The following is a 14,911-nucleotide window of genomic DNA, read 5'->3' as shown; positions in this document are numbered from 1 at the left end:
TATGAAAAATAGGGTGATGTTTTGGCTGCACAAATATCTCCTGTCTCAATTGCTTCACAACCTGGGTGGGAGAGAAGGAAATATGTGTTAGACCTTCTCAAAGATGCTGCATCTCCTGAAAAGAAGGGAAGGAAAAAGAAGCTGGATACCATATGTCTGAACTTCCCAGGTGGCGTTAGTGGTAAAGAACCTACCTGCCGGTGCAGGAGATGTAAAGAGACATGCGTTCAATCACTGGGTCGGGAAGATCCCCTGGAGGAGGGCACAGCAACCCACTCCAGTATTCTTGCTTGGAGAATCCCTTGGACAGAGGAGCCTGGCAGGCTACAGTCCATGGGGTCGCAGAGTTGGACACGACTGAAGTGACTTAGTGCACTCCATATGTCTATATGTCTAGATTTTCCCTTTAATGTTTCCCATTGGTTAAGTTGCTCTTGTTTCTCAAGAGAAGGAAGTGGGATGGTAAAGCAGAGCAAATGCAGAATTACTGCCCAAATGGGACTTGCCTATAATGAAGGAAACATCAGAAACAGGAAAGAAATGTGCTATTTTAACAATATGTTATCAGTACATACTTGGTGATTTAATTTATGAATGAATGACTAATACATGGTATGATAAACTGAGCAACTAATTTCTTTCAATCAAGGGCTGTAACATTGTAAAGGCAAGGAGTCCCCAGTGACCACATCAGAACTACCTTATCTGATTTTTCATAATTTCAGATAATGAAAAATAAACCACAGAAATGGAGCTCTATAACTCCACCTTGGAAAGTGGTTTCATCTTGGTGGGGATTCTGACCGACAGTGGGTCTCCTGGACTGCTCTGCACTACAATCTCAGTCCTGTACACACTGGCCCTCACCAGCAATGGCCTGCTGCTCCTGGTCATCACAATGGATGCCTGGCTCCATGTGCCCATGTACCTCCTGCTCAGCCAGCTTTCTCTCATGGATTTGATGCTTACATCTGTAGTTATTCCTAAAATGCTTGTGGATTATCTGCGTGGAGAGAATGCCATCTCCTTTGAGGGTTGTGCCCTTCAGATGTTCCTAGTACTGACCTTCGGTGGTGCAGAGGACCTCCTACTGGCCTTCATGGCCTATGACAGGTATGTGGCCATTTGTCATCCTCTGAACTACATGGTCCTCATGAGGCCCAGGATCTGCTGGCTCATGATGGCCACCCCTTGGACCCTGGCATTCCTGAATTCTGTGATACACACTTCATATACCATGCATTTTCCTTTCTGCATGACCCGGGAAATCAGGCACCTCTTCTGTGAGATCCCACCCTTGCTGAAATTGGCCTGTGCAGATACCTCCAGATATGAGTTCATGGTGTATGTGTCAGGTTCCGTCTTTCTCATGCCCTCCCTTGCTGCTGTCCTTGCCTCCTATACATTTGTCCTAGCTGCTGTCCTCCACATGTCCTCAGGAGAGGGAAGGCAGAAAGCCCTCTTCACGTGTTCTTCTCATCTGACTGTGGTGGGAATGTACTATGGAGCTGCCATGTTTATGTATGTCCAGCCCAGCTCCCACCACAGTCCCCAACAGGACAACATCCTCTCTGTATTTTATATTGTCATTACTCCAGCACTGAACCCTCTCATCTATAGTCTGAGAAACAAGGAGGTAATGGGGGCCTTCAGGAGAGTATTAGGGAGGTTTTCTCTTATCTAGGATGGTGGCTGCCAGTGTGATATTGAAGCCCTATAACTCCTAGATGGTGCTTCATATCCACTCCTGGTTTTATGTGGTTCTTCTACATTATGAAAATTCTGAAAATCTGCCATATTAGAACTAAGTCCTCATTTGGTCTTAGAGACACAACTTTGTCTCTATCAGCTCTGTATTTTGATAGTTAAGAAGCATTCATTTCTCTGATCAATATCCCAGGATATGTTTGAAATTCTTTTTCTGTTCTGACAGAGTGACCTTACATTTTACTTCAGTAGTTTCTTTTCTTACCCTCTGACAATCCTATACCCAATCACAGAGAAAGTTAGCCAGATTTTTTGGCACAGCTCAATTTAAAGCAGAAATAAAAACTAGAGAGGAACATGAAGATAAAATGAAGATAGAAATGTTGAATTTTACTTGTTGCTATTGACAGAATTTCTCAGTTTTTACCTTCCTATTAGTGAGCATTTATAGTCATATAATATTAGACATTTTACTGTGGGCAGACCTTCCCAGGTTTATATCAGAGTCCTAGACACTGGAAAAAAATTCTTACACAGTTACCTACGCTTTGGTTTCTGCATCAACTCCTCAAGCTACTCATGTTGTATCAGGACAGCCAAGTACTTTCTTTTCACATTATTTACAAATAAATCACATTATAAATTATTGATGCCTTAAAGGTCATGTGTGAAAGCAGCCAGCACACTTGGTAATGAGCATCATAATTCAAGAGCTCCCTAATGGGAACATGCTCCTTTAAAGCCTCAGCCCTGATTGGTACTCCTGAATAGGAATTAATGGTCAAATCGACATCTGAAATGGAAGCAGTCTTACCAGTATCTGCATCATCACCACTTACACTTTGCCCAGTCACCTTGTTTTTCCTTTATTAACTCCTTTCTGCCTCAGACCCTTTGAAGATTTCTTAAATTCTGAATTTAAAATGAACTCCTCTGCTCCACATACCTTGCCTGGAAACCTTTAGCTACTCTGTAATGCTTGAAGCTAATTACATAAGGAAACAAATTTTAAAAAGATAACTTTCCATGAAAAAAAAAAGAACTAATATTTCCTTTGGACAAGATTTAGCAAAGATCCAATCTATCAGTAATTTCTGTGGTATTTCTTTCCTTAAAAACATCCCAGTTTTCAACACTCAAATATTCCACTCTGGTCCCAATTACCATTATCTCTGCCCTGGACTTTTACTATAGCAGATTACTAACTGGTCTTCGTAATACCAGGAGCTAGATAATATACCCTTATTCTAATGCATAATGTATCTACAAGTAATATATACATATGTATGTATGTCTTTCCTGGTAACTCAACTGGTAAAGAATCCTCCTGTAAGGCAGGAGACCCTGGCTCAATTCCCGGGTTGGGAAGATCCCCTGGAGCAGGGATAGGTTACGCACTCCAGTATTCTTGGATTTCTCTGGTGGCTCAGACAGTAAAGAATCCGCCTGCAGTGTGGGAGACCTGGATTCCCTGGAGGAGCATGGCAACCCACTCCAGTATTCTTGCCTGGAGAATCCCCATGGACAGAGGAGTCTGACAGGCTAAAGTCCATGGGTCACAGAGTCAGACATGACTAAGCAACTAAGCACAGCACAGCATGTATATATATACAAATAAACTGGTTCTATATATGTACATATAACATTCTTACGTATTCACCATCTAGCATTAGCAATACCACTGACGCCTTTGCTTCTCTTCCCTAGTCTCATCTTTTTGCCTCTTATCAAATGTTCCAGGTCCTGATGGCAACAACACAGCCCTCAGCTGTTTTATCTCACCACACACACATCACAATCTGGATACATAGCTAGGTTTGTTTATTACATTTTTCTTTCAATTTTTATGAATTATTTTAAATTTTTTATTTTATTTTAAATTATATAAAATATTTACCTGATTAAAAAATCAACCTATGAAGTAATATCTATCCCAAGAAGTCTAGCTGGTGTTTTTGCCCTCTCCAAACTTCTCACTCCCATTCCCTACAGCTAATGATATATACATGCTTCTTGCATAATAACTATTTATTTGCAACTTATTGAGATTATGTTTGTAACAATATTTGTGAATGTTCCATATACACTGGAAAGAGATACAATTTTATTATGATAGTTTGCAGTTTGATATGTGTTTGTACTTTTTAATTGATTATATCTTTAGCTTTTTTATTTTTGCTATTTTTTGTCCATTTGCTCTGTCTTGAATTGGGAAAGGTTTATCAAAATCTCCTTTATATATATATTTCTCTATTCCTCATTGCAGCTTCTGTACAGTCTGCTTTTTAAAATTTATTATTGGATATATAAATATTAGTTACTTTTAGCCTTTAGAATTATAAAGATTAAAGCAGGACAAATACTATCCCCATTTCACAAATAAAATGACTGATTCTCAGAAAGAGTTGATGGTTTTCCATATTTATACAACTACTAAATGTTCTAATTAGAAATGATCTGTCCTTTGTTTCTGCTGAACAAATTATCTTTATTCAGTGCTAACTGAGCAAATACTACTCTAATTTTCAGCTGCCTTTAACAGAGAAATAGTCAGTGAGCTGTATTGTCCAATTACCCTTTGACATCATTGTAAAAATGTATTATTGTTGGTTGTTCAAAAGTAAAAACAAAGTAGCATCAGTGAAATAACTGTGAATGAAAAAAGTCCCTACACACCGCTATAGAATTGTGACATATTTTTGAAGATCTATAGCTAACAGAGGGCTTCCCTGGTAGCTGAGCTGGTAAAGAATCCGCCTGCATTGCAGGAGACGCCGCTTCAATTCTTGGGTTAGGAAGTTCCCTTGGAGAAGGAATAGGCTACCCACTCCAGTATTCTTCAGCTTCCCTGTTGGCTCAGATGGTAAAGAATCCTCATGCAATGAGGGAGACCTGGGTTCGATCCCTGGGTTGGGAATATCACCTGGAAGAGGCCATGCCAATCCACTCCAGTATTCTTGCCTGGAGAATCCCTATGGACAGAGGAGCCTGGTGGGCTACAGTCCATGGGGTCACAAAGAGTCGGACACGACTGAGTGACTAAGCAGAGCACACAGCACATAGCTAACAGGAAAGAAAGTGAAAGCGAAAGTCGCTCAATCGTGTCAGACTCTTTGTGACCCCATGGACTATACAGTCCATGGAATTCTCTAGGCCAGAATACTGGAGTGGGTAGCCATTCCCTTCTCCAGGAACAGGAGAAACATATCAAAATATGTTTTGATATATTATCAAAAAATAGCAAACAGGAGAAACATATCAAAAGAAGAAATAAATCAATCAGTAAGTATAGAATCAGATCTGTGTGCCCATGAGTGTGTGTATGTGTGTACTCCAAGATTTACACAACAAGAGTTTTTACTCCCAGATGAAATATAAATAACTTGTGTGAGAAATAAATCCTGATCAAAAGCCCCTGGACTTTGATTGTTCCTATAATTGCCATCATAAGACTTTTCTTTACCCATTAGCCCTAAGGATAAGATATTCCAATAGCTAATTTTCTACTCCAATAATTATAAAGTTGAAATTGATTAAATATGTTCCCATTCCTAGAAGAAAACATAGGGCGAAATTCCTTAACACTGGTCTTGGCAATTATCTTTTGGATCTCAGACCAAAGACATAGACAACAAAAGCAAAATAAACAAGTAGGGCTACATCAAACTAAAAATCCTCTCCACAGCAAAGGAACCATCAGAAAAATAAAAGGGAAACCTACTACACAATGGGCGAAATATTTTCAAATTGTATTATATGTATGTCTGACTTATTTTACTAGGCATTATATTTTCTAGTTCCATCCATGTTGATGCAAATGGCAATATTTTTATGGCTGATTAATATTTCAGACAGAGACAGATAAAATCTAAAATATAATCTAGATGAATCTTTGTGGAAAACAGAAACAGACTCATAGAAAACAAATTACAGTTACCAAACAGGAGAATGGGGTACGGAGGACAAATTAGGAGTATAAAATAGGTAAGCTACAAGGATTTACTGTATAGCACAAAGAATTATACCAAATATCTTATAATAGCCTATAAGGAATATATTCTGCAAAAAAAAAAAAAAAAAAGAATCACTCTGCTGTACACTTGAAACTAACACAATATTATGAATCAATTATTCCTCAATTAAAAAATGAACTTAAAAAAGAAAAATAGAATTTTCTTTACAATATACTCACAAATTGAAAATATAACATGACAAACAGATTTGAATAAAGAAAAAGCAACAAAGATGTAGTGGAGATAATTTGCAGTAAATCAGTCCCATTTCTCTGGATAGTTGTAAGGACATATGAAATCACAAGGAGATTTCATAAACCAGAATACATAATGACTTGATTGAAAAAAGAGGTAAAAATTAACAAGAAAGAAAGATAAGAAAAATTTAATCACATATCTATAATATAAAGAATTCAGTTTGGATTCAACAGAAAAATTACAATGAGAAATATAACTTGACTGATATATTTTAAAAATTATATCCGAGCAATAAATAAATAATTTTCCTACTGCCATAAAAGGGAAAGAAAGACGGATGGAAAAATTTAGTAGCAAAGATAATAAATGACTACAGTATTTTTCTTTTATTAAAAAGAACTAAATATCGATGAGTAAATAAAGCATTAAGTAGTTTAAATCTAGCATGTTTCAGAAAAATACAGATCTGTCTTTAGTATATAGTTCAAACATTTGATTTTTACATAAAGTATCTCAAATCTATTATTTTCTAAGACGAGTTAAGCTTTTGTAAAAGATAGCCATAATATCCTCAAATTAACAATAATTTTAAAAGCAGTTAAAGGAGAAATATGGGAAAAGATGCACGTTTCCACTTTTCTAAGGATTTAAATTAAAGGATGGACAACTGCCTGTCAGCATATATTTTACATATTGCTTCTGCTCCCAAGAAGAGAGACTTGATTCTTTCTCATATTCAGAGCCTATAGAATTTTTTCTTTGATTAGACAAACTCTGGGAATTAGAGGATATTCACAGAACTCTATGATTATAAACAAAAGAAAGAAAAATCTACAAAAGATCCCATGGTATCTCATTGTGTAGAGATAATAGAAGGAGGTATGCTTAGCGATACCCTGGGGACCTCCTGCTGGCATCATCTCTCAGGATCACATCTTTTATGATCCTCTCAGAGAAAGACTCAATTCAGTGTTGGTGCTTAAAAAAGTAGTGTAAAATTCACCCAAGAACACAGTCAGAGATTGAAATAGAATCCACGGGAAAGTCCGTTTCATACCCAGCTGTTAGGAAAGAGGACTGAGAGTCACCGTCATTCAAAACCAAACTCTGGATGTGCAGCTTGGATCTCTCGATCTCACTCTGCTGGACTCACTGGCAGGTCTGCTTACCTACAGCTCCCCATCTCTAGAACAAACTCATCCTTGGTCTCCAGGTAAGGAGGAAGATGCTGAAGGCATCAAGTCTCTGCAGAACCAGAGTTTGTCCTGGGAGAAGGGCTGTGTCTTTATTTTTACAATCCACAGTCTATTTGGGAGAAGAGATTTTTATTTTTCTCTCTTCTCATGAATTCTCACTCTTAGAAATCTTGCTACTGGGTACTTACCGAGGTGGTCAGTTTGTGTGCTAAAAGGCACAAGAAATCAAAAGATCCATTGTCTCTCAAACTCACTACCCGTTTTCAACTATAAGAATCTTCCTGTGTTCTTACCTTTCATCCTGGCTACATAGGTGTTCTCTTCCTGTTTCACTTTTTCCACACTCTCTGGGTGATTCCCACTGAACTCACAGGAAAATACCTAGGACACAAGACAGAGCTTCTTGTAACGTACTCGGCATTATCTGGGAGGTGGGAAGAGTCCAAGCACCGGAGTGCTAGTGTGAGGTGTGTGGACGCTTCCTGCTCCAGTACCTAGTATTCAGGCTGCTGCCACATTGCACGTCTGCTTTCATGGGTAAGAATGAAAAAGAGAACAGGATGTATATTGAGGATCTGTTCCTATTTCTACTGGAAGAGGAACAACTACCACTGACGCCTCTCACTTATACCAGCATTCCTGGTGGTCACACCTAGTGTTACACCCTCTTCGTGGTCACAGGATCTCCCCATCCCAAAGATACCATGAAGCTGGACCTGCATCACCTGTGTCTTCCAAATTTCATGGTATGCTTTTAAAAGCATTATTAGCTTAGGAGTGTTTGAGTGCAGGTTTGTGACAGTGCCTGTGAGTATGAGAGGAATCTATTTGTTTCTGCATGTATTCAGTCATTCATATACCAATCCAGTCAGTGAACATTTGCTAAAAATTTACTATATACTGGGTGATGCAGTCATATGGATTCAGATAGGATTTTTACACTGAAGAAACATAAAACCTAGCCTGGGAGACAGGCTTGTAAACAAATAATTATGTATAAATTAATGAGAACTTTAAAAAAACATGTAATTATATACATATATCAAAATTCATCAAATTGTACACATGAAATATGCACAGTTCATTACAAGTAAATTTACAATGATGAAGCAGTGAAAAAAAATGGGTTTATCAGAAATCATTGGGAAATGAAATCAGTAGTGGATTATTTTGGCTGCTGATGTTGCAGTTTATCAATGATTCTCCTGTGTATTCCCTTTACATTGTATCAATGGAAAAGATATTTCTCATTTTGTTTTATCAATTCCTCAAATTATTTCCTGACTCTGCCTTCCTGGTCCCTCAAGGCCAATATATTATACAGTTGGTTCAGGCTGGATCCATTGCATTTCCATCTGGATAGATATTTATGAATAGAAACCTCACTGTAACCACGTGGTCTTTGAGTCCTAATACTTAGCAGTTCATGAGCAGGTGGTCCAGTCACAACTGATCAGGCCACATTTGTCCTATATTGCCAATTAGATGTGTGGTTTTATCTTTGAAAACAAACCCTTGTATGTCGGCAGTCTTGACTCCACCTCCCCCTACCCGCCCCGCCACCCCCCCGGCCCCCCACCCCATCCCAAGATATCCCTGCCAGGTAACTGACTTTCTGCTCTGACATCTCCTTCATTGTAAAGGGCAGTTCTAGGACTAGTACTTCAGCCTTTCCCTGGAATATCAGACTCCAGCCCTGATTCCTAGCCATTTGCCCATGACCCTACTACCTTTCCTAAGTCTTTCTAAACTCTTTCCCCAGGAGCTTGGATTCATCAGGTTATTCCTTGCTTGTTCCTGAGGTAAAGCTATAGACTTTGAGTAGCGTTTACTGCCTGGCTGCAGAGCATTGGACCAGTGCCTGATGCATGTCTCCGACTGATTGGACTTCTGATACATCTGCAGCATGAAGGAGCTCAAACATGGTTATGCCAGATAAGACACTCCAACTCTGCAGGCAGCTGTTGTGGCTGCACTGGGTCACCACAAAAGGCCCTCCCTATTTCCCAAGTGCGTGGTGCTGCCTAAGTCTAGGCTGGTCTCCACTATCCTGCTTCTGTCATACAGAAGTCTGATCATGCCTTACTCTTGAGCACTTCCACTGAACCTTGATTCCCTGATCCAGTGAAGAATATAGAACATAATCAGGACTGTGGATTATAAAATCATATAACATGGTCTCATAAAATTTACTTTCTACTTGGAAGGATGATAAGGCATCTCTTGGAATCACAAAGGAAAAATTAATTATTTGTTCTGCTTCTTGATGAAATAAAAGTGAAAGTCTGACTAAAAAGCAAACTACAAAAAATAAAAACCTGGGTTCTCTACTAAATGCAGAAAACTTTATAATTTTTCAAATCCACATATTAGTGTTCTTTTTAGACAGCTTCAGTAGAAATATGGTGGTGGAAATTTTTAGAAATTCATGTCAAATATTTATAAGAATTTTTTAAAAATCAAATACACTTTTTATTCCAGTGAGATCTTTACTTTCAGGATCTGATGCTCAAATGTAGTCAGATTTTTATAGCTCTATTGATGCTTATTGTGTAGACAGGAATAAACATCCATGGGCACAAAAAACCAAACCTGTCTGACTGAATTCATCTTGCTGGGCCTTTCTTCAGATCAGCAGACCCAGATCGTGCTATTTGTGATATTTCTCATCATCTACCTGCTGACTGTATTTGGGAATCTGCTCATCATACTGTTAATTCATACTGACTCTCGACTGCATACACCAATGTATTTCTTCCTTAAAAACCTGTCATTTAGTGATCTCCTTTTCTCTACAACAATTGTCCCCCAGATGCTATTCCATTTGCTGGTAACAAGAAAGACCATTTCCAAGTCAGGGTGCTCAATTCAGATGATTTTTTTTCTAGTAGCAGGGTGTACAGAAAGCTCCCTGCTAGCAGTGATGTCCTATGACCGCTATGTGGCTGTCTGCAAGCCCCTTCACTACTCTACCCTCATGACCCAGAGGATTTGTGTTCAGCTGTCCATAGGATCTTGGACTAGTGGAGCACTTGTGTCTCTAGTAGATACAGCATTTACTTTATATCTTTCATACCATGGCCAGAACATAATTGATCATTATTTTTGTGAACCTCCTGCCCTCTTGAAGTTGGCTTCAGAAGAAACCTACAAAGCTGAGATGGCCATCTTTGCCATGGGTGTGATAATTCTCCTCGGTCCTCTCTCCCTTATCCTTTTCTCTTACTGGAATATTATCTCCACTGTGATTCAGATACGGGCAGGGGAGAGGAGACTCAAGGTCTTTTCTACGTGTGGTTCTCATCTCATTGTTGTTGTCTTCTTCTATGGATCAACAATATTTACCTATATGCGTCCAAATGCCAAGAAAATGAATGAGGGGGATAAGGTGATCTCAGTGTTCTATTCAGTCATAACATCTATGATGAACCCATTCATTTATAGCCTAAGGAACAAAGATGTTAAGCAGGCATTTAAAAAATTATTTGGAAGATAGAGTCCCTTAGAGCCAATGATCTCTGTATTGACATACCATCATGGGGATGAAGACATTTTAAAGTGGTTCAACATCTGTAACAGCTTTCTCTCTGACGTGTCTCTAGGCTGATACATCAGTAAGGCACATAGAGGTGACCTTGTATGTCTAGAATATTTCAAGTTTGTCTACTGCCTCTTTTTTTTTAACTATTTACAAATTTATTTTATTTTTATTTTATTTTATTTTTAAACTTTACATAATTGTATTAGTTTTGCCAAATATCAAAATGAATCCGCCACAGGTATACATGTGTTCCCCATCCTGAACCCTCCTCCCTCCTCCCTCCCCATACCATCCCTCTGGGTGGTCCCAGTGCACTAGCCCCAAGCATCCAGTATCGTGCATCGAACCTGCCTCTTGATCTAGATTACTCTTTGTGTTTATAGATTATTATTATTATGAGGCAAGTAAAATAGAGCTTTGCTCTTATATTGTATAGTATAATATTATATTGATTATATTTATATATTATATTATATGAATACTTAAAATATTGAATAGGATCTTCATTTACACTGCACTATTCATTCACTAATCCATATTCACCCAGTGATATTACCTTTTGATTCTAAACTTCACAGATAATTGTTAGTCTCATCCCATGCTAACATCAAATACAGTCTTCAACAGATCTTGGAGTCCTACGCTAGACTCTAAAAGTTCTAGTGAGAAGATATCAATGACTTTTCTAACCCTGAAACTCTGATACTGGACCCTTGGCTTTTTATTTGTTTCATTTCCTGCAGTCTCAAAATACTCCTGTAGCCAATTCAGATGCACATGGTGGCGCTGTTGGCTCGGACAGTAATGTGTGGGACCTCAGATTCCAGTAAGGATGATACATCTTCTGTATATCAAGCACCGTTTCTCTCCAAGGATCGTTGCTGGCTAAGGGAACTAGATGGAGAGGAACACTGCCTACATCAGAACTCTCAGGTCCTTTACCTGTGACACAAATACACCACAGTTGCTCCCCCTCGGACATGCTCTCCCCTCTTCTGCAGGTTTGACTTGCCAACACCCATCAGTCCTCTTTTTTGCAAAGTGGAAGAGAATCACTGACATATGAGAAGCAATCCTAGAAGGTGAAGATTGCTCTGTAGGATGAAAGGATGCCTTTGGTCATTTCTAACTCTGCTATAACCCTCTGTAAGAGCAGAAGCAGCATCACTGACAGACCTGTAGCTTCTAATCAACGTCCAGCCTGGAACACTGCCCCTCCCTTAGAAGCAAATCCACCATCCTCTTCTCCCCTGCCCTGAACTAAAGACCTAACTCTAAAAATCAGAAGTTTGAGCAAACTCTCGGAGATAGTAAAGGACAAGGAAGACTGGTGTGCTGTAGTCCATGGAGTTACAAAAAGTCGGACATGACTGAGCGACTGAATGACAACAGCAAAGATCTAACTGCAAGTATTAAGTGAAATTTCTTAATGCTTCACTGGTAAGTGTGAACACTTCCGATTCACATCCATGGCCTGTTTCAGGGCTTGTGAGCAATGAAAACATAGTTGGGGACCATCTCAATCCATTGTCCATTTCTCTTGGCAGAGGTCCCACGACGCAAACTCATTACATTACTTTTTCCTCCATTTCCAGACTTACATGTACCTCCTGACTCACCCCCACCTACCTGCTATGGAGCCATATGTAGGGATTCTTGTCATATGAAGACGAGTGCTGCTAACCACAACCAGATCATCCAGATCATCCTTTCACAAAGTGAGAAGATTATGGAAGCACTTATCTTTTACTGAGCAATTTCTCCTTGGAATTCTGCTCTCACTTCATGACCTTCTCTTTAGGCATCTGCAAGATGATTGTGGGTGAAGGATGGCATGAGCCAGGAATAATGAGAAGCCCTCATGAAAGTCAAATTTGCCACATTGACTTCTGCCAATTCCAGCTTCCATGTCCATGGCCTTTTATGAGTACCCAGTGCTGTTCATTATATGTGACAAGGTCCTTGCTGAATTGAATGCATCGTGTAGAATGATCCTACATGGGAGAATAAATCTGTGCAATACTAGATTCACCATGTACATAGATGTGTATTGTTTTCAGATTATGTGAACCAGTATGCACCTATACAAGGAAACAAATTCTGCTCCAAAGGTTCTTTGAAAAACTAAGTTATAAACAGCAGCAACTACTTACACATGCTGCCGCCTCATGACCACTCAAAAGCGCAGTCCATTACTTGCTCTTTTCTTTCCATTTAGTAAAAGGGAAGTTGTAGCACATAATTGGAATGATTGTTGCACAAGTGGCCATGGGTCACTTTGAGTTATAGAAAACTCAAACAGGATAAGAAAATACAGATACTTAAACACATTTTTTAAAGAAAACACCCACCTCCAACTGGATGCCAGACTATTGATGACTGTGCAGCAGAAGATAGATGAATTACAGCATGTGTGAAACTAACAAGCTCCTGAAGTTGCCACAATCTGGGAACTATTCATGTTTTCTAGAGCAAATAGTTTTTCAAGTTTTAAAAGAAATAAATTTCCTTTCATTATGCTACAGGCTGTATGATTGTTATTTTTGTATTAAATCAACCCATATAATATTGCTTTCAAAAGCACAGTTTGAGCTTATTTACACAATGAATATCTAATTGATTTATTAACTAAATATTTATTGAGAACTCTTCTAGGTACTGAATATATAGGAATGGACAGTTTAAAATTCCTATCCCCACTGAATTTACATTTTAGAAGAGGGCAATAAAAATGAATTAACAATAAAACACATAATATGTCTGATGGTGATAAGTGCTTTGAGAAAATAAAAGCAAGGAAAGGTAGGCTGCAGTTTTAAGCAGGTGGTCAAGAAAGACCTTTCTGAGAAGGTCATCTTATATCTTATATCTTAAAGGACATCTTTTATCTTGTAGAAATCAGCATTTGTGCTGTGACCAGAAGGTTGAGAAGAAAGAACCAACCAAGAAGAGATTTAGAGAGGAGGGTTTGTGCAGAGAAAATATAGAGTCTTGGGTTGGAATGAGTTTTTTTGCAACAAGGACAGAAACAGATTAGAATGTTTGGAGGCTGATGAGTGACAGGGGGAGTGCAATGAACGAGGTCATAGACATAGGCAGAGGACAGATTGGTAGGGTCTTGGTATTAGCTTCCTGGGGCTGCCATAACAAATTTCCACAAACTCTGTGACTTAGATCAGAGTTCTATGAATAGAAATTCATAGTTCTGGAAGCCAGAAGTCTGAAGTCAAAGATATCTGCAGATTATGCTCTCTCGGAAGGCTCTAGTGGAGGAGACTTCCTTGGCTTGTGGAACCATAACTCCAATCTGTGCCTTTGTCTTCAAAATGCCTTGTTCCTTCATTCTCTTTGTCTTCCACATTTCTTAAAAAGGCATCCTTCACTGGGTTTAGAGACCATTAGCTCAGGAGGATCTCATCTTGAGATTTCCCATAATTACTTCTGCAAAGAACTTTGTTCCAAAAAATCACATTCTGATATTCCAAGTAGACATCTTTTAGGGTGACACAATTCACTTCATTACAACCTTGGAAGTCCTGAAAAAAGTGGTTGATTTTATGTTCAATAGAAAGCCATTCCAATATGCTTTTTAAAGGTCCCTTTGACCATTATTTTCATGGCTGCAGTCACCATCTGTAGTGATTTTGGAGCCCAGAAAAATAAAGTCTGACACTGTTTCCACTGTTTCCCCATCTATTTCCCATGAAGTGATGGGACCAGATGCCATGATCTTCATTTTCTGAATGTTGAGCTTTAAGCCAACTTTTTCACTCTCCACTTTCACTTTCATCAAGAGGCTTTTGAGTTCCTCTTTACTTTCTGCCATAAGGGTGGTGTCATCTGCATATCTGAGGTTACCAATATTTCTCTCAGCAATCTTGATTCCAGCTTGTGTTTCTTCCACTCCAGTGTTTCTCATAATGTACTCTGCATATAAGTTAAATAAGCAGGGTGACAATATACAGCCTTGATGTACTCCTTTTCCTATTTGGAACCAGTCTGTTGTTCCATGTCCAGTTCTAACTGTTGCTTCCTGACCTGCATATGAATTTCTCAAGAGGCAGGTCAGGTGGTCTGGTATTCCCATCTCTTTCAGAATTTTCCAGAGTTTATTGTGATCCACACAGTCAAAGGCTTTGGCATAGTCAATAAAAGCAGAAATAGATGTTTTTCTGGAACTCTCTTGCTTTTTCCATGATCCAGCGGATGTTGGCAATTTGACCTCTGGCTCCTCTTCCTTTTCTAAAACCAGCTTG

General features: G+C 38.9%; 2 protein-coding genes across 2 annotated transcripts; both read left to right on the top strand.

Moving 5' to 3' along the window:
* The first annotated feature begins 748 nt into the window (after window positions 1-748).
* LOC106701674 (olfactory receptor 2AG1-like) lies at window positions 749-14,160 on the top strand. Its single transcript, XM_070383188.1, has 2 exons — window positions 749-1,668; window positions 14,145-14,160. Exons 1-2 carry the CDS (start codon window positions 749-751, stop codon window positions 14,158-14,160), a joined length of 936 nt encoding a protein of 311 aa, XP_070239289.1.
* LOC102271136 (olfactory receptor 2D3) lies at window positions 9,687-10,610 on the top strand. Its single transcript, XM_005911361.2, has one exon. It carries the CDS (start codon window positions 9,687-9,689, stop codon window positions 10,608-10,610), a length of 924 nt encoding a protein of 307 aa, XP_005911423.2.
* Window positions 14,161-14,911: the final 751 nt, after the last annotated feature.

Source organism: Bos mutus, chromosome 15 (assembly GCF_027580195.1).
Source record: "Bos mutus isolate GX-2022 chromosome 15, NWIPB_WYAK_1.1, whole genome shotgun sequence".
NCBI classification, from domain to species: Eukaryota; Metazoa; Chordata; class Mammalia; order Artiodactyla; family Bovidae; genus Bos; species Bos mutus.
This window is presented reverse-complemented; position numbering and strand designations above follow the sequence as displayed.

Coding starts and splice junctions, on each gene's coding strand:
- LOC102271136 (XM_005911361.2), top strand. CDS start 9,687: ATGGGCACAAAAAACCAAACCTGTCTGACTGAATTCATCTTGCTGGGC.
- LOC106701674 (XM_070383188.1), top strand. CDS start 749: ATGGAGCTCTATAACTCCACCTTGGAAAGTGGTTTCATCTTGGTGGGG.